Source organism: Cygnus olor, chromosome 1 (assembly GCF_009769625.2).
Source record: "Cygnus olor isolate bCygOlo1 chromosome 1, bCygOlo1.pri.v2, whole genome shotgun sequence".
In the NCBI taxonomy this organism is placed as follows: Eukaryota; Metazoa; Chordata; class Aves; order Anseriformes; family Anatidae; genus Cygnus; species Cygnus olor.
Genome location: NC_049169.1, coordinates 176,647,127 through 176,674,701, shown reverse-complemented (window position 1 = coordinate 176,674,701; position 27,575 = coordinate 176,647,127). Strand labels below are relative to the sequence as shown.

Below are 27,575 nucleotides of genomic sequence, written 5' to 3'. Positions count from 1 at the left end.
GAGGCAGTCTGACTGTGTCCCACCTGTGCTATGTGAGAGTTGAGACCACCCATTTTACTGATCATAAAAGGTTGGTTGGCCTTTGAAGTACAGGGAGGGTGTTCCTGGTATGTGAAAAGTCTAACCTGACCTGCTGTTCTGACCTGTATTGTCTGCATACCTCAGAATGAGTCTATGAGAAATTTTATGTCTGAGTCACATTAAGAGGAAAAGTCTATCTACCCACCGTAGCAAATAAGCACCTGGTATCCTGCATAACCTAGATTAAGATTAGATACTGCACCATATGGGAAAGCTTTCTTGTTAAGTAATTGGAGGGTAGTTAATTTCTGACAGTGCGTAACTTGTATGTTCTTTATACATTAGTCATTTCACACCTATTATTATATGACTTCATGACATCGCTTCCCCAAAAAACTTAAAAAATATCATGCAGGTTCCTCAAGATTTGGCTGGGGAAATCCCCAGAGTCTACAATAAAAGAGCTCACTTGTCCCCTGGCTATCACATCTTCTGACTGAGAAGATGAAGCACATACAGGTGGCTCTGCTGCTCCTCATGCTGAGCATGATCCCACAGGCTTCAAGCACAGTGGCAGCGACAAACATGGTAAGATGGGGGTCTGATAACATAAGCTTTGGTGCCTTCATTTCTTCTCATGCCATTTAGGTTGGTGTAAAATCTTTACAGGTTGCTGAGAAGTTATTAGACAAATGTTGAGATCTTTACATGGAGAAACCTTAAAGTATTCCCCCATCCTCCCCACCACTAATATATAGGGACTGGGTAATAAATGTAAAAATGAGGCATGGGTTTAAAATCAGAGTCTAATTCTGCCTTTGGTTAGATGAGTGCAACTCCCACTGAGGATCTGAGTGGATATTAATGCTCTGTGTAGCTTCTAATTAATCAGCAAGGGCTTATAACAGGATAGGATTCACATCTTTGATGTGGAAGGAGTGGAGAGGTGGGGGCTTTACCAGATGCATCATTGCTGTCATAATCAATGTCCAGGCACATGAAAGCCATGCTGGGTGTTCTTTGTGAGGTGCTCTCCCTCTTTGCCCTAAAACTGTATCTGGCTGGGCAATAGAGAAGTTCAAATCAAAGCCATCAATCAGAAAAAAAAAAAAAAAGTAATGGAAGAGGGGAGAAGAGAAAACTTTTAAAATATTTTAAAAAGTAAAAAATGGCATCAGTGAGAGATTTATTTTGATTTCGTACTGCCTCTTTTTTTTTTTTAATTTAAAACTAGTCAAATTGTCATAAGAAAAGTTTTGCAAACAACTTTAAAGCATTCCCAAATGGAACAAAATATTTTGTTTTAGGTTGACCCCAAATGACTGCCTTGTAGTAAATTTTTTTTTTTTTTGAGTTAACATTAAGAAGACTCCCACTGTGGTTCCCAATGACTTTTTCTGATTTGTCTGGTTTAGTCACCAACCAGAAAAATCCTGCATTCCCCTAGTTACTTTTTTTGAAGTTTGGGAGTGCTGTGGATAGAGTAAGTGAAGTCAGCATCTCCTGGGAAAGTGCATTTACCTGGGTAAGGAACAGAAAGCTGCAAAAGTTAAGACAGAGGTTTAAATATATGCTGCTGAACTGAGGAGAGGGAACTTAATATGGGAGAAATTTATTCTCATCCTGCTTGGCTTAAAGTTAGTTCTGAATGTGTGTAATTTACACAATTTGTGGTGCTCTCTGCCCTGCCACTGTTAATTGCTACCGGCTGCCCCCACGATTTCCAGTGTGATCGTCTGAACACACAAATGGTTGTTCAAATGGGTTTCTTTGACAAACTGTCCCACAAAAGCTTGTTTATGCTGTGCTCTTTAATAGACCATCCCTTTGCCAGCCACTTGGAACTCTCCACCATTCCTCAGGAATGGGGCTCCAGCTGGGGTTTGGGAAATGCAGAAAGACGGAGTGGTGGGTGTCCTCTTGTGGGGAAAGCCCATTTGGTGCTCAGTCTGTCACACCATTTGACATTGAGGGTGCCTCACCACAGTTCCCATCTTGCCATGGGTTTTGGTGAGGCTCTCTGATGGGTCACAGTGTGCTGCATCACCACGATACACCACCCTCAGCACGCTGCGTGGGGCCATGGTAGGCTCTCGGTGATATGTCTGTCAGAGCCCCAGCTCACACCTTTTGGGTAGGCTGAGCATCCCCTGCCTTCCGCTAGTCACACTTAACATTTCTTCGAGAAGAGGTGTCCATGAAGTGACACTATGCTGTGGGAAATGCTAGTCTCATTAGCTGCTGATTAGGAAAGCCAATTACTTTTACAGTTGCTGGGGATGGCTCCCATAATCAAAACAAAGTGCTTTGGAGCTGCAGGATGGGGGCTAGCTGGTGGGGAAAGGATGGAGCCTAATGCAGGAATTCACACTTAAAGAAGCTTTTCTTTCCTTTTTAGACTCCTCTTATCGATACAACTCTTCAGTATCTGAGTCAGCCTAGAGAGACAACTGCCAGCCACCTGCGCATGACCCCAGAGGTATGACCATCACTTACCGTTCAATAAAGTCCAGGAAAGAGCATAATTAAGAAATTGTGTCCTATTTTTTAAATGCCATGCAGTCACTTGGAGGTTTAACCCTTATGCAGGTAAGTCAGGCTGCCCAGGAATAGGCCTGTAGGTGTTTTATATCTATGACTTAGGCAGTGTTGAGTTCCCAAAGTCATTAGTAGTGCTTCTGTGTCATTCAGTGCTTTGGTCACATCTAAAGATTTGAGATTGTCCTCATGACTTCTGAATGGGAACCCAGACATGAAACAGCTGGTGCCATGGGGTGTTGATGGCAATATGCCAAACAGTTTGGTGGTTATGGTCTCCCTGGAGGAAGGTGAAGGCTGCTTTTCAATTCTGCCTTCCCCGTGTAAATCAGAGCAGGGCCTTGAAGCTACATTCTGTCACCTATGAGTAGTGTCCATTGGTGGTTGCAGGGGCTGAGAAAATCATGATTCTCCTCGTTCTACTTAGCTGAAATTGTATTCATCTATTTCCTGTTAGAGGGCTTCAATGTGATTTTTGTGCCATCTTGTACAGTGCTCAACTCCAAGGCCTATGGATTTCACGAGTTCATTTATTTCCCTCTCTTTGTCAGTGACAGCTCAATAGCATGTTTCCTTTGGAAGTGATTCAGCAGAACACACTTGCTCTGAATGGGCCTGCAACCTAATTGTCAAGAACAGTGTTTATCCAAAATGCACAGTTCCAGATCAGGCCAAAGATGCAGCTTGACAGCAGGAATTCATCATCCAAGCTAGCCCAGTGTGGCATCTGGAATTTGTGGAAGGACCTCTTGTGAGAGAGCATTAAATCTCTGCCTCCAGCAGAGATTTTAGAATCACAGAATCAGAGAATAGTTTAGGTTGGAAGAAGACACCTCCCACTAGATCAGAATGCCCAAAGCTGCATCCAACCTGGCCTTGAACACCTTCAGGGATGGGGCATTCACAGCTTCTCTGAGCAACCTGGTCCAGTGCCTCACCACCCTCTGAGTGAAGAATTTCTTCCCATATCTAATCTAACCCTACCCTCTTTTAGTCTAAGTTTATTCCCCCTTATCCTACCACTCCACTCCCTAACAAAGATTCCCTCCCCAGCTTTCCTGCAGGTCCCCTTTAGGTACTGGAAGGCCGCTATAACATCTGCCCGGGGCCTTCTCTTCTCCAGGCTGCACAACCCCAACTCCCTCAGCCTGTCTTCGTAGGGGAGGTGCTTCAGTCCTCTGATCATCCTCATGTCCTCCTCTGGACTTGTTCTAACAGGTTCATGCCCTTCTTTTGCTGAGGGCCCCAGAGTTGAACGCAGCACTCCAGATGGGGTCTCACGAGAGCAGAGCAGAGGGGGACAATCATCTCCCTCACCCTTCTGGCCACACTTCTGATGCAGCCCAAGATATGGCTGGTTTCTGGGCTTCAAACGCACATTGCTGGCTCATGGTGAGCTTCTCATCAGCCAGCACCCCAAGGTCCTTCTTCCGAGGGCCACTCTCAATTCATTCTCTGCCCTGCCTGTATTTAGTCTTGGCATTGCCCCAGTCCAGATGCAGAACCTTGCACTTGGTCCTGTTGACCTCCATGAGGTTTGCACACATCTCCTGGGAAGGTGCATTTACCTGGGTAAGGAACAGAAAGCTGCAAAAGTTAAGACAGAGGTTTAAATATATGCTGCTGAACTGAGGAGAGGGAACTTAATATGGGAGAAATTTATTCTCATCCTGCTTGGCTTAAAGTTAGTTCTGAATGTGTGTAATTTACACAATTTGTGGTGCTCTCTGCCCTGCCACTGTTAATTGCTACCGGCTGCCCCCACGATTTCCAGTGTGATCGTCTGAACACACAAATGGTTGTTCAAATGGGTTTCTTTGACAAACTGTCCCACAAAAGCTTGTTTATGCTGTGCTCTTTAATAGACCATCCCTTTGCCAGCCACTTGGAACTCTCCACCATTCCTCAGGAATGGGGCTCCAGCTGGGGTTTGGGAAATGCAGAAAGACGGAGTGGTGGGTGTCCTCTTGTGGGGAAAGCCCATTTGGTGCTCAGTCTGTCACACCATTTGACATTGAGGGTGCCTCACCACAGTTCCCATCTTGCCATGGGTTTTGGTGAGGCTCTCTGATGGGTCACAGTGTGCTGCATCACCACGATACACCACCCTCAGCACGCTGCGTGGGGCCATGGTAGGCTCTCGGTGATATGTCTGTCAGAGCCCCAGCTCACACCTTTTGGGTAGGCTGAGCATCCCCTGCCTTCCGCTAGTCACACTTAACATTTCTTCGAGAAGAGGTGTCCATGAAGTGACACTATGCTGTGGGAAATGCTAGTCTCATTAGCTGCTGATTAGGAAAGCCAATTACTTTTACAGTTGCTGGGGATGGCTCCCATAATCAAAACAAAGTGCTTTGGAGCTGCAGGATGGGGGCTAGCTGGTGGGGAAAGGATGGAGCCTAATGCAGGAATTCACACTTAAAGAAGCTTTTCTTTCCTTTTTAGACTCCTCTTATCGATACAACTCTTCAGTATCTGAGTCAGCCTAGAGAGACAACTGCCAGCCACCTGCGCATGACCCCAGAGGTATGACCATCACTTACCGTTCAATAAAGTCCAGGAAAGAGCATAATTAAGAAATTGTGTCCTATTTTTTAAATGCCATGCAGTCACTTGGAGGTTTAACCCTTATGCAGGTAAGTCAGGCTGCCCAGGAATAGGCCTGTAGGTGTTTTATATCTATGACTTAGGCAGTGTTGAGTTCCCAAAGTCATTAGTAGTGCTTCTGTGTCATTCAGTGCTTTGGTCACATCTAAAGATTTGAGATTGTCCTCATGACTTCTGAATGGGAACCCAGACATGAAACAGCTGGTGCCATGGGGTGTTGATGGCAATATGCCAAACAGTTTGGTGGTTATGGTCTCCCTGGAGGAAGGTGAAGGCTGCTTTTCAATTCTGCCTTCCCCGTGTAAATCAGAGCAGGGCCTTGAAGCTACATTCTGTCACCTATGAGTAGTGTCCATTGGTGGTTGCAGGGGCTGAGAAAATCATGATTCTCCTCGTTCTACTTAGCTGAAATTGTATTCATCTATTTCCTGTTAGAGGGCTTCAATGTGATTTTTGTGCCATCTTGTACAGTGCTCAACTCCAAGGCCTATGGATTTCACGAGTTCATTTATTTCCCTCTCTTTGTCAGTGACAGCTCAATAGCATGTTTCCTTTGGAAGTGATTCAGCAGAACACACTTGCTCTGAATGGGCCTGCAACCTAATTGTCAAGAACAGTGTTTATCCAAAATGCACAGTTCCAGATCAGGCCAAAGATGCAGCTTGACAGCAGGAATTCATCATCCAAGCTAGCCCAGTGTGGCATCTGGAATTTGTGGAAGGACCTCTTGTGAGAGAGCATTAAATCTCTGCCTCCAGCAGAGATTTTAGAATCACAGAATCAGAGAATAGTTTAGGTTGGAAGAAGACACCTCCCACTAGATCAGAATGCCCAAAGCTGCATCCAACCTGGCCTTGAACACCTTCAGGGATGGGGCATTCACAGCTTCTCTGAGCAACCTGGTCCAGTGCCTCACCACCCTCTGAGTGAAGAATTTCTTCCCATATCTAATCTAACCCTACCCTCTTTTAGTCTAAGTTTATTCCCCCTTATCCTACCACTCCACTCCCTAACAAAGATTCCCTCCCCAGCTTTCCTGCAGGTCCCCTTTAGGTACTGGAAGGCCGCTATAACATCTGCCCGGGGCCTTCTCTTCTCCAGGCTGCACAACCCCAACTCCCTCAGCCTGTCTTCGTAGGGGAGGTGCTTCAGTCCTCTGATCATCCTCATGTCCTCCTCTGGACTTGTTCTAATAGGTTCATGCCCTTCTTTTGCTGAGGGCCCCAGAGTTGAACGCAGCACTCCAGATGGGGTCTCACGAGAGCAGAGCAGAGGGGGACAATCATCTCCCTCACCCTTCTGGCCACACTTCTGATGCAGCCCAAGATATGGCTGGTTTCTGGGCTTCAAACGCACATTGCTGGCTCATGGTGAGCTTCTCATCAGCCAGCACCCCAAGGTCCTTCTTCCGAGGGCCACTCTCAATTCATTCTCTGCCCTGCCTGTATTTAGTCTTGGCATTGCCCCAGTCCAGATGCAGAACCTTGCACTTGGTCCTGTTGACTCCATGAGGTTTGCACACGCCTACCTCTCAACCTGACGCAGGTCCCTCTGGAAAGTTAAATGGAATTAGGAGTCTCTCTCTGAGACTCAGTAGTGGGACCTAAACCCCTCCATTTCCTTGTCCAGCTGAGACGGTTTCTGTCACTGCTGTGTGGTTTCTGTGGATCCCGTCCTTTTTCTTAGGAAGAGGGAGCAGCTACCTCAGAATTATAATCTGTGAATGCCACTGGACTGCAGCGTGGCTGGATCTTAAGAACTGAAATGGCTAGGTTGTTTTGAGACTGTAACCCTAAGTCCGCTTTTAAGCAGATGAATAAATTTCCCAGTTTTCAGCAGATCAGGTACCTGCTGGCTCTTACTCTCCTTCTTAAATTGAAGGGATGTGAGAAAGGAACATTTCTCATAGCTTCAACTATGTATATTTAACAACTTAATTTTACAGAGTGAAATATTGCTGTCAAGTCCTTGCTGTAGGCTAGGACAGTTTGCTCTCTTTTAAAGATTCAGTGTAAATTAATAAACTTTAAAAAACATAAAAGTCCATCAAAAGTAACAGTCTGTCTTTCGCATTTTTCCACAGGATGAGGGAAGACAGTTTTTTTATACGGTTATCATTTGACTGGTATTATATTTTGATTGAAACACTTGTTGACCCAGGAGAATCTTAACTAAACAGTGCTTCTTGGTCTCATCAACATCGTGATGCTGGTGTTAGTAATGTCAATGGAAGAGTGGAAGCAGTTCTGCCTGCCCAGGCTGCCTGCTCCTTTGGGGAAACCATCTCTTGGCGTGCATATAAATATCACTTACTGAAGTGAAGCTCTGCCTTCAAATCTAGGCTCTCTTCAACACCAGTATTAAAATATAATGATTGTTTCTCATAGGGAATTTAAATGTACAAGTTGGAGTTATTTTTTGGGAGGATCATTTTGGTTGAACGTTTGAATACACTTATGAAGGGTTTATTTAACATATAGAATAAGCATGGTACCTCTAGAAAAGCTGATAGCTCTATGTAGTCAAGATTGTAGTTTATACTTGAGTATACAATGTATAGATCACACTATCCTATATGTGGAAACATATGCATATGTGTAGTACATACTATGCTGTTCTGTGGATAGCAAACTCTGTATCGGTATACACATGCACATAAGTATGTACATATATATCTGTGTTGTACACAGAAGGGATGGAATACTATACCTTCCATACAAAAATCAGTATGCCAGTGCAAATGACAGTCTTACAGAAGATCCCATATACTCACTAAGCCATATTCCTTCCTTCCTTCCTTCCTTCCTTCCTTCCTTCCTTCCTTCCTTCCTTCCCTCCCTCCCTTCCTTCCCTCCTTCCTCCATTCCTTCCTTCCCTCCTCCCTCTTTCCCTTCCTTCCTTCCTTCCTTCCATTTATTTGCTATCTGTTTATTTTCCTGTTATTTCGAAGAAATGTGCTGTCCCAGTCATGCTCACACACAGAGGACTCAGAGGTGCAAAAGGATCTAACTGACTTGGGAACCTATTTTTCATACCAGTTGAGGTGCTGATAGATATATCTTTAACGGGCTGAGAACCTTAGAAATAGTTTGCAGTATGTTCTCAGTGGGATTTTCAGAAGTGCTTTGGTAACCTACCTGGCAGGGAAATCAATGCTGGGACTCTCTAGAATCCTATGAGATACTTCTCTGCTTCTTTCCATGTTAAATGTCTTCAGCAGTCTGGCCTGGAGTGAAGTTTTAGGGCCCATGGTACTTGAATAACACAGATAAACTGTCTTTTCATGATTTCTTTCAAAATGAGATGCATGTTGTTTGTTATGGCTGTGGAAAAGAGGTTGCCAAAAGTGTGAACTCCTCCATGCTGCTGGTTCTTTTCTTGGGCTTGCAGAGCAAGAGAGCTTTGCTGCTGGCCATCACTGTGTTTTCTGGGCTGGTTCAGCGGTGAAAAAGTTAGTTGAAATCACTGTGAAAAAGCAAGAGAAGAATTGCTGAAATTTCAGCTTTTGGTTAATAATTTTATCAGCCTTTTTATTTTTAAGAGGGAGAAAGAAAGAGAAAATACATGAATAACACTGGGATTTCTGCAAGACAGGAGGAGAGATTATAGTAAGAAATGTATTTGAAGAGCAAGCCTGTAGCTTTAAAATATGCAGCTGCATTGAAGTATGTGCCAGTAAATATTTTAAAGTAACATCAAATATCTTTATTAATAAATTTGTGATAGATTTATGAACTGGTAAGTGTTTTGTGTACAAGCAAAACCCAAATGCATCACTGCCCCAAACGCACTCTGCATTCAGCCTAGTGTTTATAGGAAATGTGATCTGGCTGTAAATTATGTCAAGATCATGAATTGCCAGCCCTGACCTTTCCATACACCATACCCTTTGCTCCAGTGATGATGTTCTGAGTGCAGACAGTCAGGAGAAGGCGATTCGTGCTAATGGCATGGGTGGTAGATTTGTAGACCATCCACAACTGAGGATGAGCAGGCTGTGATGTGTAGGCATGATGTGGAGAACTGTAGAAAAAGAGTTATCTCTATGTTAGGTTGAGCCTGCACATTTAATTCTTCACCTTTCAGTGGTGAATAGTTAAATTCATATGTCTATTTGCTGGGGCTGGCTGAGAATTTTCAAATGAAGCATGTTTCTTTTCAAAATTTTCCTGCTACTAGTTCTATCTTGGTGCTTTGAGCTCTATGGATGGAAATGACTAGATGATCTGATTTATTCAATTCATATTAACAGAGCAGTAAGACAGTAAGTTGCTAAGTTATTATTTTCTTGCTGTTGTGTGCTTTTCCATCTCCTGGAAAACTTACTTCATTACCTTAGGACCATTGTCCACAAGGTTGGGAAAGTAAGGACTATTATGTACTTCTGTTTTTCCAATGGTGAAATCTTTACAGCAGTATTTAACTGTTTTCAGAAAGATTTGTAAGGCTGAGTCAAAAAAATAAAAAATAAAAAAAATGATCAGATATTATGAATTCCTTGGAATAAAAATGTGAAAGATGTCTAGCAGCAAAGTTGTTGATCCTATGATTGTCACAGCTCAGATTATTGTCAGACATTAGCTACTGATTCTAGAGAAGAATATTAACACTTTTTTCCTCATTGATTTATTATTACAGCTCTTTGCCAATGTGTCTGGCTCTCTGGATGACCGTGGAAACTGTCAGTGCTCTGTGTACTTGCCGGATACCACCTTTCCCGTGCAGAAGGCTGAGCAATTGCAAGTGATAGCCACAACGCTTGTGGAGAAATTTGAGAGAGAGCTTTCACAGGTAAGGTGTCCTTTTCTTATAAATACAATAATTGTATCTTTACTGAAAAGTAGTTTCCTGTGGAAGAGTACAGCAGTCAGCACTTTTCTGTGACCTGTCTTTCAGACAGCAGAGAAAAGAGGTTTCTGTAAGAACAAGGAGAAGGGTGATTAAATCTCAAATCTTTGACGTTATAGCATGTCAAACTTTTGAATACCCTTAGCTTTCTTTTCTAGGCCTTTTCAGCTAGAGGCATATGGTATTTTTGGAAGAAGATTTATATTTTTCCTCTTTTGGCTTGGTTTTATTGGTCTGTGATTGCTACACAGAGCTATAGAAAGCCAAGCCTCCTGCTCTTTCATGTGTTATTATTTGTATCAGGACAGCCAGATAGTAAGAGGGAAATGAAGGGAAAGAGGAGAAAGGTCAACACAGTCCAGAGTGAAGAAGGTGAATATTTGTCCCCTCACTCTTTTCGATTTAATGGATTAAAAAACAAACAAGCAAACATCTGTGTCAACATCTGAAGCTGTGGCAGTGAGAGTGCTGAATTATACATTGTTGTTGAAGACAAACACATGTTATGCTACTTCGGCTGCTTGTTGCATGAATTCAGATCCATTTTTTGAGAAACTCGGGCAAACCCACACATGCTACAGTGCACTGGGTGAAGCTGCCTGTGAAGGCAGAAGTCTGCCTTTGACTTTTGATAGTGGATAAATATTCAGGATTCAGATTAGGTGTCCAGCAGAAAGTGTTTTCTTCAGGAACTAGGCATTTTAACAAATGAAGTGTCCTTGAATTAATCAGCAGAAAAGGCACAGCATTAAATTATAAATTCTAATCATAAATATTCATAAACCTCCTCTGGTATAATCAAGAACAGATAAGAAGTTATGCATAAAAACCCACAACAGGCAGAGGATCCTATGGAAATATCTTTCAGCTCAAATCATTTGTTTTGAAAGAACCGGAGCTGACGATGAAACGCATTTGGCTGTCAACAGGGATGTGAAGGGCCAGCTGACAGAAGTCCCACTGCTTCCAAGCACAGAAATTACCTGATCACTTGCAGGAAGGAGGTGTAGCTCAGCTAATGATCCGTGACAATCACTGAAATTTCAGATCCTCATACTGTTCCCACTGTGGTCACTGCCAGAGCTTTAAACTAACTGCACTGGGACAGGATCAGAGCCAGGATTCCCAGCCAGAAACTTGGTGTGATTCTTCAAGGTGTTTGTGCACCACCTTTTCCAGGTTCTTCCCATGGTGTAACCAGCCTCTTACCAGTACTATCCTCAGAATGGTATTTGTTTCCTTTGGGATGTGTGCCATATCTGCCAGACCCATGCATATCTGCAGAGCATCTCAAGCACTGCTTGACCTCTCTGTGTGGACAACCTCATATCTTCATTGACTATAATGGGAGTTCAGGCATCTTGCTCCTGTAAAGACACAGGTTACTATAGATACCTTAAACTAGGTGTCCAAATTTGTATCTGAAACTTACCTTTAATGTCAGGACAGGCTGAATCCCTGCTGTGGACTTTAATGTCTAGGTTGCCAGCTGCTGTCAACTGGTGTAACTGTATTGTCTTCAGGTGCCCAGCAATGTACTGCAGTGTTGCCACTGACCTTGGCTTTCAATTCTAGCTGCAGACAGTGAAAATTCTTGACCTCACTCAGGCTTCACTGAATTTCATCCTGTCGAGACCAATCAGCCCAGCAGTGTTACAATACATCTAGTTAGATGAAGTGTGACATACACTTCACTATGATACAGGCAAAGAGACACTTTGGGTCAGAAATGAAAATGAACAGATTGTATTTCGGTGTAACTGTGTATGTGTAAGTTTTCTCAGTTATGAAATTGTTTTTCTGTAGAAAGAAGAAAGCTGTTGAGCGTTGCCCTACTGATATCTGAACTTCAGTAATCTAACATATTGTGGGGCATAAGTCTCTATGCACACAAATTCTTCACCTTTCCAGTTGTGGAAAAAGCCCCCCTGAAACAGTCCCATGTGTTATGTTTGTCATTATAATACTTAAGGAAAGAAAGAAGGAAATAATGAAACAGGAAAGCCTTGTTCTCATTATTAATCATTATTAGATATGGTCCCAAGCAACATCTTGGAGAATCATTCTGCCATCTGCAATTTTGCAGGAAATTCATATCCCAATCTGACTTTTTTAGCTCAAAGCTAACCTAGTTTCACCACAGGGGTGGGAATGTCTACTAAGTGCTTGCTTTTTTGACTCCGAGAATCCCTGCCTTATTCTCTCTTCTAAAACATCCTTTGAAGCTCATGGGAGCTTTTCCTGGGTAAGAGCTGCAGGATTGGACCTTCTTAAGGATGCTTTCCATGTGCTAGAAGTCCCAGATAAACAACCTGATTGAATCGTTAACCTTTTGCCTGATTGTAGGCTAATTCAAAAAGCAAGGGGGTCCTTTTATAGAATCAGCAGGCAAGGAAGCTTGCAGATAAAGAGATGCTCTCATGTGCCAAATGAGTGCAAACTGTAGGCTGAAAATACCAGACTAATTTTTCCTCTGTCACATCAACCTTTGCCAACATAATTATGATTACAGAAGAAAATTAACCTTTCAGAGCAAAGCAGGAATTGGCTGCTCCTTTCAATAAGAAAGGGGAGAGGACACCAGTAACAGGGATGGATCTGCACTTCATCCCAAGGAGAGAAAGTATCTTTCAGAACTTAGCTCATAATGGTAACAACATCCTCACATAACTGAAACAGGAGAAGAAAGCACTCCTGCCCTCCACCAGGAACAGCTGTTTTCAGAACAGATTAACCTGGAGTGGAATTCTTCTTGGTGTCAGCTCGCAGACTGCTTGCCAGCTGTACTCCTTATGGGTCAGTGGAGGTCACACCTGCCTGAAGCCAGTGTCCTGGGCCAGGTGACTTTATAAAGCTGATGGTTTTGTCACTTCTTTCTTATCTACCCATCTTCTCACTTTCTTTTACATCTTCATCTTGCACTTTTGTTCCCCCTTCTGTACTCTCCACTTGCATGCTGGAGAAGTGTCTGTTTGCATGCTGCAAAACCCATGTTGATAAATACCAGTTGTAGGCAAATGACACAGTATATGAGCATTGAAGATTTTTCCTGCCCTTTTCATTCCATGAGGATGATAATGCTTGGAAAGGAGGAAAAAATGGAGCTAAGGATTTTTATTTTTACTTTTTTCCCCACATGTGCCTCAGATGGTTCCATTCTCTTCCTATAAAGGACTAATACAAGCCCTATGCACTCATCATACCCTACTTAAGACTTTTATGACAAATGTGGCAGCAATCAGTCCCAATTGCTGGTTGGTGTCCCTAAATATGGGCCACATACACATTTTCTGTGCCAGTCTATCAAGAGACACCAGCCAGTCCCTAGCAAGTTGATACAGTAGAAGAGCAGAGATTGCAAGCTGCTTATATCTGACTGCCAAGCAATAGAGCAACACCATGTTCCTTTTTCAACTGATATTTCTAAACTACAGAAACTCCTGAGCCAGATCTGAGGGAGGCTGGAACGTCTGCTCAGTGGACATGCTTGGCGTATGTGCTGGATTTGTCTACAAAAGCAGTATAGACCTTTTAGAGCAGCACCACTGATAAAATAATATTTGCCTAATAATTAGCCCCGGGACTTATGAGCTAAGTGGACTTGTGCTGTTCAGAGCACTGTGGAGTGCTGGGGCTAGTTCAGGCTTAACTCATAGGTATTTCTCAGCTATAATCCACTGGATGGTATTGACATGTTCTTAAATGACCTGGGTGGTTGACTGAGTGAAACTGGTCTGATGTGGGAGGAGAACTTCTGGTCAGTGTTCTGCAGCACACTGCAGTAAGGGCTGAAATAACTGTGTATGCCTTGGCCCAGCCCTCAGCATTTATCCAGTGTCTCAAGACCCTGGAGAAAACTCTAAATTCACACGTTTCTCAATAACAAGTAGCCATCACTAATTCCAGTGTTCCATTTCAGTGGTTTTAAGACTTGACCTGCACTGTGGAATTATTATTATTATTATTACTGTGAGAAGGACTGGTAATACCTAGATAGATTTCCAAATACCTCTATGATATATGTAGTACCACGTAGCAATCCAATTTTTTTCATAGACCCATAGACCAGCTTTACATTTCTCAGAATGTAATCATATCTGCTTTCTTTGCTGTTGTTGTGCAAAATCTAGACATACAGTTTAGACACTGACCTTTGAAGAATTTTTCTCTCTCTCTTTTTTTTTTTTTTTTTTTTTTGAGGATATCTTCCAACTTCAGACTGAGTTTGGTGATCAGTGAAAGTGTAAGGTCCATCTACATCTGGCTTTTCCAAGAACATTGCCCAGTTCTTCCTACTGTTCCTTCCTAACAGATGATGATGACAGCTAGGGCAAGGCATCTCAGCTGCCTCTTTTTTCAGCCAGATATAAGGAGTTGGGTCTAAGTCTTCATATGTTATCATTTATGATCCTTATTTGTAATAAATATCTTAGTTATTCCTTAGTGTGAAGTTACCCAGGCTTGACTTGGGAGATCTAGAGCATCCATTTTTTTTTTGACTCAGGATGCTTCCACTGCAGCTTATGGAGGCATGCCAGTTTCTTTCAGATTTGTAGTGTAGTTATGCCACTATTGAAAACTATACTTTTGAAAAGAGGGCCTTCTCACTTAGGGTTCTCCTTCTTAAACCTAATCACTGGATACCATGTGATCTTAACACGTCTTTTCTGTCATTCATGAATTTTCCCATTATGAGCTCCCATACATGTTCGTTGGTACACAGGGGATTCAGGAAAAATTACAAAGAATTATTTGACAAGTGTTCTTGCTGGCCTCCCAGTCCCAGGGGCTGCAACCCTAGGAGAACAGGGATTCCATGATCTTCATTCCCTGACAGGATTTTGGAGGCTATTCCAGAGCCAATGGGGAAAAATACTGACTTTTGGTTTATGTAAAGATAACATAAGAATGGCTGACAGGATGCTGACTAAAAATATTTCAGTTGAAGAAGTAATAGCTACAGAAATTGTAGTGCTATAGAGAGAGGGACTAATACAAATACTATCTGAAAGTATAAATATGGAGTTACTGGTGCAACAAACTGATAATATTTATTCCTACTTACCTCTTGTGATATAATTACATTGGCTTAAGGGAAAACAGATGTGATTTCTGTGAAGCATATGGGAGAGAAATTTCCCAAAGGGTTGAATTTAAAGGAACTAAAATTTTCCAAGGAATGTTCCAAGCCCATATAATATTCTTAGCATTCTGCATCACAATGTTTATGCTGTGACCTTTACCTCAGCAGGTACATATGTGAAAATATATTTATCCAGACAACTATTTAATGGTTCAGAGGCTGAAGAGGCTGCCATGTAAATTACTTTAGCTAAAGCCTGCAATAAATTTTTCACTTTCATTTAAACCAGATTTGATTTCAACACTGTGTTTAAACATTTGCTGCCCCCCCCCCCCCCCCCCCCCAAAGATAAACCACAAACTAATTCTGCAAACTTTTGACACAATTCAAATGTACACAGGTTAAAATCCTATTTGGATTCTGAGTTAATAGGAAATAAAGTTAAAAAACTTGGGAATCCTTTATTACATTTTCCAGCCTCCTTGGGTTGCTTTCATGAGATAAAGCATTGCAGATTTCCTAATAAAAAATTTGCCAATGTAAGTTGTTGGAATACTGAGGATAAAATTAGCTCACAGAAACAATATTGGCAAGGAATTACAAAAATGGAAGACTCTGAGTAAAATTCTGCCTTCAGTTATCCCCAGGCATTCCTGAGGGGACTTTGTGGAGCTGTCAACAACAAATGAGGGTTAAGTTTTACATTTTTTATGTACGTGATGAGAATTTCATTTATGCAGTTTATGTAAAGAATAAATATATCAAGCATGGGGAAGTTATGTATAGGATACTCAGAAATATAATAAAGATGTCAAGCAGGCTTGTTTTATTTGCTAACCTGGACTTGAATATGTAACTTTTTTTTTTTTTTTTTCCTTTAAGGTTAAAGAGTACTCTAAAAAGATTGAACTGTATCAACAGAAAATTCTTAATCTAACCATCAGAGTGGAGCACATGGAAAAGAGCAGTGTATCTTACACAGAACTGGACTTCCAGTTACTGAAAGTGGAAATCAGTGACCTAGACAGACTGGTCACTCAGCTGAAATCCACTGTTGTTGGAAGCAATGTCATCGTTGATCAAATATATTTGGAGGTACTGTTAGACTCTTAATTAGCCAAAAAGGGGTCAATATACAGTATATTCTCTCGTTCGTGTTTAGGTTGAGGAAATGTAGCCCCTCTCTACTGCAGCTATTTTAGCATTTCATCAGCATAAATGAAAGGAAAGCTTGACTTTAAATGTATTAACATCCTTTTCCTTGAAACAGGACACAGAAAAACAAAACAAAACAACCAACCAACCAAAAAAACCCCAAACAAATGGGTCTTCTTTATTTTTTGCCAATTATCTGCCTGAAAGCAAATGCTTTTGCATAGCATTAAGCACATGAACTTATTAAATTATTATAATAAATACTAATTTATAGACCCCCATGCTTGAAAGCCTCTGTGCTTTAACTTAGATAATTAAAAAATTAACTTCTGGTTGCTGGGGCAGTGGCCCAATCAATATGAAATCAAGAAGTGGGAAAGACTATCACCTTCCCAGCAGACTATAAATCACATTTTCAAAATTATAATTAATCACTCACCTAGAGAGAATAATTGCTTCATATGAAAAGTGAAATATCATTAGTTTCTCCATTGTCCTCTAAATCATCAAGTAGGTGATTGAAAACATTATCTTTGCAAATAAAATTTGAAGATACTTTTGCAAGACTGGAAAAAGTACTTTCTTGTATATAATAGCTTGCACTTGCCTAAGACTTATTGGATATTTTTACACTACATATAAAATAACACTATATTTTGCATTATGGTACAGAACTGAGTGTTAAAACAGCTCCCTGTGATCACATAGCTCTGCTGGAAATGTAAGGCTAGCAGAAAAAGGCCTATTCTTAGGGATATTTATTAAAACTTGTTCTGTAGCATCTTCCATGATATGATTGAATCTGCCTGCAAATATCTATAAGATAAAGTTAACAGGAATTTAAACTTTTTTTTTCTTTCATTCTCGCTTCCTTTTTTTTTTCTTTTTTTTTCTTTCTTTTCACCCTAGATCAGAAATCTGACTATACTAGTAAATGAATTAGAATCATTGGACAAAAACAATATCCTTGCAATTCGTCGACAAATTGTGGCTCTTCAAAATCGATTGAAGGAGTGTGAGGAGAGCAGAAACCAAACAACAGTACCCCCTTATTTCCCACCAGGTAAGCATTTCTCTTGTATATCAGGTGAGAAATAAAATAATACATGGATACTAAAAACAATTGTAATGATACTACCTAGTTTTGAAAAATCAAGCAGACAGCTACTAATGTTTCTTCAACAGGTTCAAAAGGAAAACAAGGGCGGGAAACAAACTCTTCCAGAAACATTATCTGTTTTCAACTGGAAAAAGCTGTAAACTTCCTCTCACCTGAAGTGTGAAAAGCGAGTCTCTCCCCCCACCTTCTCTTTTTTCCAAACATTTTTTTTTTTAATGTAGGAAACATTTTTTCAGCCCAGCTTTGATTTTTAATAGTTCCTGTCAAACTGACCTATGTCACGGCAATTTTACTCTAATAGTGCTTGGGAAATGTATGAGCAACAACTGATGTACTAAAGCTGTTGGTATGCAAACTCAGGAAGGTAGCTTTGCATGATGATTACTTTTGCTTCACAGGCAAAAATTCTTCTAAATCGGAAGGTCAAGAACCTTGGGGGGAAATTCTGGTCCCAGGGAAATAAGTGGGAGCTTTATTAAAAATTTCAGTGGAACTAGGATTTTACCCGTTTTTAAAATAGGAAAGGTTATGTCCAGGAGCTTAGATCAGTGGTTCCCAGAGTGCAGTTCATAATAAAAGTAGCAATTGTCACAGGGCATGTGGCAATTAGTTTACAACTGGAATAATTTTTCTCTCGATGGTGTGCTCAGTTTGAAAAATCTTGTTGCAAATGAATTGTAGTCTGAGAAATTTTGAGTCGAGGATGATAACCTGGAGGAAAATGTTTAGGAAACACTAGTTTAGCTATGCTGGGTCAAGCTTCCCACTTGCTAACAGATGGTAGGATTTATTGGACAAAGTTGAACCCTTGAGTAATTTATACACAGGGGGTTCCTATTGACAGAGCATTATAAAAAAGGAAGAACTCTATCGTATACAGTAGTCGGGGGAAGAATCCTGCTTTTTCACATAAGCTGGCTAGTAATCAGCAAGACTAAATGTAAAGGAACCCATAAAAAAACAAGGCATGCTGTCTGGCTTCCAGGGAGCACAGATTTGCACCTACGAGCATTTACCTCTCATCATCTTTGGGTCAGCTCAGTTCAGGTGTCTCACTGAAAATTTGAGAGGCAAGGACTGGTAGGAAGACAAGCTTCCCTTGGGTTAGCAGCTGTTCCTATTTTGATCTCCTCAGGGCTTCATGATGGTGCAGGCAGCTGCTGCAATGCTCTGACAGGATGTGCAAGAAACACCTTGTCTAGGGATCAGGTGGGAGAGAAAGCTGAAACAAAGACCTGCATTGCAAAATTTCAAGGCCCTTCTCAGCTCCTCAAGAAAAGTTTAAAATGCTTCAATTAAAAAAAAAAAACAAAAAAAGCAAAACAAAACAAACAACAACAAAAAACCACACACACAAAACACCAAACCACACACACACACAAAAAAAAAAAAAAAAGCAATGTTTTAAAAGTATTTGAAGGGCATCTCATTGATTTATTGAGAGTGTTGGTGTGTGGAAAGAAACAACTTCTTTCTCTTCAAGCCTACAGCAAGTCTTTGTTTTGGTGGGAAAGTACAGAGCTCTGGAACAAGAATGCTGTGTCCTTCCATGAGTGATGGAGGAAGGAGCTGCTTTCATGCCTGGGTGGTTGTTGTGAGAGTCTGTGGAACATAGGAGCTTTCACTGAGTGGGAGAAGGAGGTCTGCCCTTCATGGTGCAGCTCCATGTGGGGATAGGCAAGTCATGCCTAGAGCAGGACAATATCTCTGGGATGGGGTAAATGTTACTGCACAGGGTTGTGACTGTAGTAGAATTATTTAGCATTGCTTGTCAGGGCATGGTGATGAGATGGACAGAGTTTATCTGGGATCAGATTGGTATTGCTTGACCATTGCCTTGTTCCTTACTGGTGTGTCAGCTAGCTCAGGTACAGCTCAGCATTGTGTGGGAACCACAGAGCACAAAATAATCTAGAAGGCCAAAACCCCGGGTGGTATGAACTACCTCTATTGACTTCCTGTGAATTATCACAACTGACATCATCTGAAGACATCTTCCAGTGTTGTCTGTGAGTTTATCTCATGCCTCCAGAAACAGGAGGCCTAGAGGGCTTGGAAGATGGATGTAGGTGTATTGTCATGGTCATTTCTGGGGTGACAGTGGTCCCTGAGGCTGGCACAAGGGACTGGCAGAGCACTTGTGGAGGGCTGGCAAGTTTCCTGACAGTTGGAGAAGCCAGTTATACAGACAATCTGGGTGTTACGTAGGCTCAGATGCCTGCTGATCCTTGCAGGACTGGCATACCACGACTTCCTGTGCCTGATGGGGAGCAAATATCCTTCTCTGGGCAGAGAACTTTGTAGAGCAATTACACGTACTGCAGACTGTGTCTGAAAACAAGTAGTAGGACAATGTTATTGTCTGGGGAGATGGAGTAAGTATGTGAGACAGCTACATTTTCTAGATGGTCATTTTCGAGGCTTTGCATGGATGCTCACACCTAGGCCTCTGTGCTCATCTGTGCATTTGAACACAATTTCCATATGTTTTCTCTGCAAGCTTGAATGCCTTGAATTCCTGCCAAACCATTTGGCCTTGCCCTGCTTTTAGTTCATATTATATTTATAATGTTTGTATTAAACTGACTCTTTGTCCTGTTTTCAGACTGCATTTTCTTTCTCCCTTCTTCCTCTCCCCTGCATATTTTGGGTAGGCAATATGAATTAGAGAGAGCTTGGATAATCCCCAAGCTGTCTAAGACCATGAGTCTAAAGGCAAGTTTAATTAAAGCTTCTTGCTTCACAGTGCTGTACTATGCAGCCCCTCTGACTCTGTCCCCTAAGGCTTTTGCTGCTGTATTCTCAGAGCAGGCCCTTTTTCTCAAAGTATCTGAAAATCGCTGGTCTCCATTTGCTGTGCCCTTCAACTGGAGAGGTGGGTGTCTGTGTGACTGAGATGGGGTCAGCAAATATGTAGTTACTCATCCTCATCATCATCACTAACTTTCTTATCTGCAGCACTTCCCACCATCTCTTTCCTTACCACTTGAGTAGGAAGAAATATTTATCCAATTGTTTTTCTTTTGTACTGATTTCATCTCACTTCATCAGGACAAGTGTAGAGAGAAAAGGACCCCATGATGGTTCTTTGAGGATTCAGCAGCAGATTCTTTGTCACATCTCACTGAAATGATCTGAGAGAGGCAGCAAGGAGAAGTGAGTCAGATGAACTCTCAAAGGAAAAAAAAAAAAAAGAAAAAAGAGAAAAAAAAAGGTAGAAAAAGAGTAAAATTTTTTTTCCAGGTTTTGTACATTTAGAAATTAATAATTTCAAGTTACTGGTGAATAGGTCTCAGCAGGAGGAAGACTTGATGTAGCCTAATGCTGAAACTCAGACACTCATACTGGAGTGGAGTCTTACAACAATTTCACTTACCTTAAACTTTACCTCCTACCTATTCAAGATGTCTGTTTTTTGGGGGTGTCTTGGATTGTGTTCTGAAATGGATATGTCCATACAGAAAGAGACAGATGCCTACAGGCACCTGAAGGGAGTTGGCCAGTGCCCCCTCTCCAAGACTGCCTGAACTGCCCCGGAGACACATGCATTTCTCTGCTGGTTATAAAGGCACTTGAATTTTTAGCTGCCTGAAGGCAAGTCAGAAGAATTTAAGCCTTCCAGCCCATCCCCTTTTAGATGCTGCAGACATAAGCCTACTCTGATTGCAGCTCCATCAGTCTGTGCCCATGCCCAGTGATACTGAAGGAGACTGAAGACTGTCTGTGTGGGTTTTCCTGTTAGTGAGACGGTAGGAGCAAAGATAAGTTTTTCCCTGTGCAGCTCTGTCTCTTGTGTCTCAAGCTATAGCAAGGCTGGTAACAGCTCGCACATCTGTATGCAGATGGGAGAGGAGGGTGCACATCTGGATGCAGTGGGGTGCATGTGAGCGTGCAGCACCAGCCTGCTGTTGGTTTCCGTGCCCCTCATGGGAGTTCCCTTTAATGTGGGTGCTACCTTGTTTGTGATCTTCACCTGCAAAGGTGAACTGTGGTCCCTTCTCTTCTGAAATCAGATACAGCTACTTGCTGGATTTTTTTGGCACCTGTATTGTGGAGTGAGAAGCAGATGTGCTTGGTGAGTGCTTCAGAGTGAAACAGGTGAAGTGAGACCTAATGGGATGCATCTCATGCTCGGTTCTCCAGCCCATCAGCCAAGGAAGTCAGGCTCTTTTCAGTCGTGACACCTGAGTGCCAGCTCCTTTTCTGATGGATCAGAAGCATTAGTAAACAACAGAGCTGAGGTAAAGGTGCTTTATGCAGGGAGAAGAAGAGACCTGTGCGTCTATGTATCTACATCAGTCCTCCTCTCCCCTATTTGCTACGAAAACATTAAACAAGGGAAGGCAAAAATCCCAGGACTTAACTGATCAGTGGCCCAAAACAGTGGAAAAAGGCGTTAAAAACTTGAAAGTTTGAATAATGCATATGGATATATTTCAAGTACCTTCTAATATTTACAAAATTACATGACACTTTGTTTCCTTTGTGCATCTTTTTCCCCACAAGATCCAGACAGAGGCAAGTTTAGATTAAATAAACAACATTGAGTTCTTCTGAACTTGTGCAGAAGACAGATCACCCCTTGACTACCACAGAGTTTTTTGTTAAAAAAAATAAATCTGGGAGAGTTTTCAAAATCAAGCATATACTATATAGAAACCTCAGACAATTTTTGATGTCATTAAAATCGAACATGCTTCTAACTTTATTTTAATAATTCATTTTTTCATAAATAAAAACCAAACAAGTGTTCAGCAGAGAGATCTCTTTAAGGGGAGAAATAATACTTTGCTATTTCTTTTGTAAAAAAAGGTCTCTCTGCTGAACACACGTTTGTTTTTTATTTATGAAACAATGTATGAATTATTAAAATAAATCTGGAATTGTGTTCTGCTTAATGACATGAAAAATTATTTGAGGTCGCATATAGATGAGCTTAGCTGTGCTTCACTACCTGCAAGCTTTGGTGCTATATTTTTCTAAACAAATCAAGAGTTTTTGAGCATTTAATAACCATTTAATTCTGATATAAGTTTATTGTGATTTAAGCACAGTAATATATTCAATATGTCACCAGCTTAAAAGAAGCCCTCATGCCAGAGGTAACAATACATAATAGAGATATATGAAAAACACAGTCCAAATTGATTTATGGAGCTGGCAGGCTGCAAGCCATTTTGCTCTGTCTGCCTTAGTTTTCTGCCCTTGCATGAGCTGAGGTATGGGCACCTCCAAACGTTAGTATGTGTGCCAAGTGCTGAAGCCATGTTGCTAGCCATGCCATGTGCCGTTTCCAAAGATGCAGCCCGGCTATCCGTACAGCAGTGCCTTTCTTGTGTGCTGTGTTTGGAAAGAGCTTTCTGCTCCAGAGTCTCATCCTTTGTGAAGCACTTAAGTGCATGCTTGAATGCTCGTCTTCTCAGGTCCAGGAAAGCTGACTTGCTGTGATTCTTGGTGGCATGAAGAAGTGCTCAGCTGGGGCTGTCACATGTTTTACTTGAGAGAATCTCAGGACAGAAAATGGACTGAGTGAGGACACAGGGTTGTTCATGACTTGTGTCACCCTCTCAAGTCATGCAGAGCTGCTCCCACAGGGATTACTGACCCCAAGGGAGTTGCCAATGTGGCCTGGAGACACAGGGGTTTAGTTCTGCACAGCAATTTATATTTAATATAAAGATGCTCCCCACCTTCCTCAGAGAGGCTGAGAGGAGGCTGCAGGTGAATAACATTTCCCCTAGCTCATTAGCACAAGAGAGTACAAGACTCTGAGGGGTGAGGATGTTATGTAGTGGAAGGAGATAAATACCACATTTTGAGAAAGGAGGAGACATGGAGAGCTTCACTGCCCAAATTGATTTTACACATTGACACAAATCTTACCCTCTTTCTTGGATGTTTCTAATGTTCAGACCACAAATTCTGTTGTTCCAGAGGTAGGGCACCTTTCCCTACCTCTTAAAAAGAAGTGTTGTGGTTTTTTTTTTTTTTTTTTTTTTTTTTTTTTTTTTTTTTTAACATTTGCAACAGTCTACTTCACACAAAATATCTTGTTTCCCAGTGTTTTCCAAAGGAGAGTGTCTCAGATTGGTCTCTCTCCACATTTCTACTTGTGGGATAAGACTAGGATGCATTTGAACACAAGATACCTCCTAGGTTTTTCCTAGCAGTGTTTTTAAGTGTTTTTCAGTTCATTTCCATGAGTGTGCTCCAGCCTTTCTTAAGGATGGGCAACTTTGATGGCAAAAGGTAAATTTTCTCCCTGTTATTTCTCTGTCTTCTTTGTGTTAAGACATGGCTTATTTATATGCTACATATTCCTTCATAAGACTGAGTTTATAACCATCTGGTCTTCTCATATAGATGGTAAACAATCATGATGCTACCTACTAAAAGTATTAAAACCTCAAAAGTTAAGTTTGACTTTTGTCACTGACACCATAGCTGGTGGTACATGGAGTTCCTGTGCTGTGAGGCATTATTAACACCAAAAAGTTGTTGCTGTTAATTTGTTGGTTAATTGACATGTGAGACTTGGGTCTGTTCAGGTTATACTTCATCTTTAAGAAGGAAGGCAGTCGGGTGGCTGGAACACCTCACTGAACTGGGAAACCTCAGAGTACCACTAAGCTTGTGAGCTAATGCCAGTCACTTGATATCTCTGCCTCCATTACCACAAGTGGACACATCCTTACAATGAAAAGTCTGGGACCCTTCTGTGGCACTCATACCAAAAGCTAATGCTTTTACACTTGAAGAAAAGTGTACTGTTTTTGCCAGTGGAAGCTTCAGACTCATTGAAGGTGCATGGGTGTTTCTGTCTGGAGGATTTTTTTCACTAGTGACTTATGGTGGTCAGAATTTATCAGCAAACCAATGTCACTGATGTTCACTATGAGTAAAGGGAAAGCATTTCTTGTGTATAATATCATTTGGACATTTTTGTTCCAAATCCTGTTCATCGTCATTGAATGTTCATTCCACTTTGTTGTTTTTTCCTAGTAAATGTGGAACAAATTCTACCCAGCTCAGTAGCACATCATGGAAAATATTCTTTAGGTGCAAAAAGTCGAACATTTTGGGTAGCAAAATGGAAAAAAAAAAAAAAGAAAAAAGAATATTTCCATGATCCTGAAAATTGCTTTATGGTTGATGTACGGAAAACAAAACTGTTCTAGTTCAGCTTGAAATTACATTCTCTTTAGAGCTGCTTCAAATTAAAACTTGGAGTAATATCTATCTATATTTCCTAGGCTGTGATTGTTACTGTTTGCAGATTTCTTTGAGGGCCTGAGGTGGAAGACACCATGTGGCTGTGATGCACTGTTGCAAAACTGTGATTCCGACAGCAGAATGTTAATCTGAAATGTGGCTCTGGAAATACTGCTGCTGTTTCTCCTTTCTTCCCCTCCTCAGCAAAATACACAGAAATCAGATGCTCCTCTTTCCTATCTCCAATAATCTCAGTTCCACTGAAGTAGAAAATAACCTAAAATGCTTCTCAAATTGTATTTATCAAGGGATTTCCAAGTGTACCATGCATCGAATGGGTAAAAATCTGTCCCTTGTCTGGAAAGGTGCTGTGAGCTCTTACTTTCTGCAAATTAATCCTGAGGATGGATGTCACTATCTTTTTTTTCTTTTTTTCTCACAAAATTTTCTGTAATGATATATATATATATTTCTTTTAATAACTTTCTAAGTCAACTTGAAACACTTAGTGACATCCAGTTGATGACCATGGTCCAAAATGAGGCTTTTTACACATGAAACTGTGAATTTATGTCTGTGCTTTGCCACAAAGCTAATCCCTTGTAAGCACACTGTAGAGGCTACACTATGCAAAACCTCTCTTTTAGTGATGACATTTGGAAAACCTATTCTTTTTTCTCTTTGATTGCAGGTACCTGCATTCACGGTGGACTGCTGAATGTTAGCCAGCCCTATGTAGTAAAGCTGAACTGGAAAGGATTTTCCTACAAATATGGTTCCTGGGGTAGAGATTACTCTCCCTCTGACCCAGAGAAGGAAGTCTATTGGGTTGCACCATTGAATACGGATGGGAGATACTTAGAATATTTTAGAATTTATAAGACCTTTGATGATTTGCTGCTGTTTAAACCCATGTATGAAAGAAGAATAACATATGGACAAGGAAGTGGTGCTGCTCTTTATAATAATTTTATGTACTATCATGCTTATTCTTCAACAAACATAGTGAAGTACGATATAACAAAAAACAAAATAGTTTTGAGCAAGGCACTTCCAGATGTCATTACTGGTAACCGTTTCTCATATGCAGGTGTATCATGGCAAGACATAGATTTTGCTGTAGATGAAAATGGGTTATGGGTATTATATTCAACAGAAAATAACATGGGCAATATTGTGATTAGCAAACTCAATGAGACCACACTTGATGTGATAAATAGTTGGCAGACAAGACAGTACAAGCCATCTGTTTCTAATGCTTTCATGCTATGTGGTGTTCTGTATGCCACAAGGACAATAAACACTAGGAAAGAGGAAATCTTCTACATGTACGACACAAGTACTGGCCAAGAAGGTCGTGTTAGTATCATCATGGATAAAAAGTTAGACACAATCCAGGGTATTTCTTATAGCCCCACAGATCACAAACTGTATGTTTACAATGATGGTTACCTTCTAAGATATGACATAACATTTCAGCATTAGTATATCAATGACACAAGCATTTGATAGAACTGGCAGCAACTAAAACAAGAGATCTGATATACCTTTAGACAATGCTATCACCACTTTATGGTTCATCTAGTCTGAGGTACTGTATTTGTGGGTGTTACATATATTACTTTAATTACTGTCCTTAAAAATTGCCTGCTCTGATCAGTTGTATTACTGGCAGCAGTGTTTGGCAATACTGGGCTCTTCAGGTTTTGATTGGTGTTTATTGGTGCTCAGTGCTTTACAACTGTCCTGCCTAAGGCTAGATTTACTGCATAGATTTAGTGCATTTTGTTCACAGAAATTGATGGACACAGCCTATCCACTGACTGAGAAGCTAATTAACCACTAATATGCACTGCTGTAACACAGGCAAGACACTCAGAAACTGAGAATGAATTTTCACTGATCTTCGTCAGAGTGAATTGAGACCTCAGTGAAATTAATAGAAGCTTTAAAATAATATAGGAAATGGGACTTAGTCTGAAGACAGCAACCTATTTGTTAGGCGAATGCAGCAGAAGCTGGCTCAAGGCTTCAGGAGAGGGGGTAAAAATGCACTCTGCTGTTTGAAGTCCTGCCATGGGGAGTGAAAAGAAGGCATTTGGGCTGGGACAGCATAGAGCTCACTGTCCCTGCCATTGCTGATGCAGCTGCCCACCTGTGGCTGCCTCCTGGCCTCTCAGTCCTCTCCAAAGCTGCCACAGCACCAAGGTGGCTTCCCAGAGTGCCTGCAGGACCAAACGGACAGTGCGGCTTTCTCTCTCTTTCTCTCTGTCCCACTCTGTTGGCCTTATCAACTCCTTGTGCATAGACCTGGCCTTATGGATGGTCTTACTGCAGTCAAGCCATGTTTTGTTGTCATCATGGCTCCACTTTCCTGGAAGTACAGTGCAAGAAACAGTTTTTCTTTCCTTTATCCTTTTCCAATCTGTTTCAAATCCTTCTGTTGACCTCATTGGCTGTGGGCCAATTGCGTATATATCATGCAATGCCAGAGAATGACAGGTGTGTATTTTAATGTGCCTCTATTAAACATTTTTTCCATTCTGCAATTAGATTCCTGAGAGCCTTGTTAGTGTAGGGTCCTGTTAATTCCCTGTGTCATTCTGTCTTACAGCAAGGTAAATGGTCTTGTGGAAAACAGAACTCTGGTCAAACTAGTTGGATAGGTGTTTGTTTTTTAAATGGCTAATGCGTAATAATTTTTGAGTGTGTGTACTGTATCGATGTCTTACCTTCATCATGTTAGAAAACATGCTGAAATACTGAAATTCAGAGCTCTATAATGAAGAAAGTAGTTCATGTGATTTGTTTTCTTCTATTACCTGTGTAATCACGTTTGTGTCTTCTGATAATAAAAAATACATATGCAAATGATTAGTTTTCTTTTAATTAAAAAGTATTTCAAAGAATCTCAGCTGTATTTTAGAGTCATGTGAAGCTGCTTGTGACAAGTAGGTAACTGGGGTTGCAATAGGAAGCCAGACTCACCTA

General features: G+C 41.2%; 1 protein-coding gene across 1 annotated transcript; it reads left to right on the top strand.

Moving 5' to 3' along the window:
- The first annotated feature begins 417 nt into the window (after window positions 1-417).
- OLFM4 (olfactomedin 4) lies at window positions 418-27,211 on the top strand. The gene is made up of 6 exons (XM_040544194.1): window positions 418-609; window positions 2,420-2,500; window positions 9,805-9,957; window positions 15,980-16,192; window positions 17,162-17,315; window positions 25,276-27,211. Exons 1-6 carry the CDS (start codon window positions 526-528, stop codon window positions 26,067-26,069), a joined length of 1,479 nt encoding a protein of 492 aa, XP_040400128.1. The 5' UTR covers window positions 418-525; the 3' UTR covers window positions 26,070-27,211.
- The last annotated feature ends 364 nt before the right edge of the window (window positions 27,212-27,575 follow it).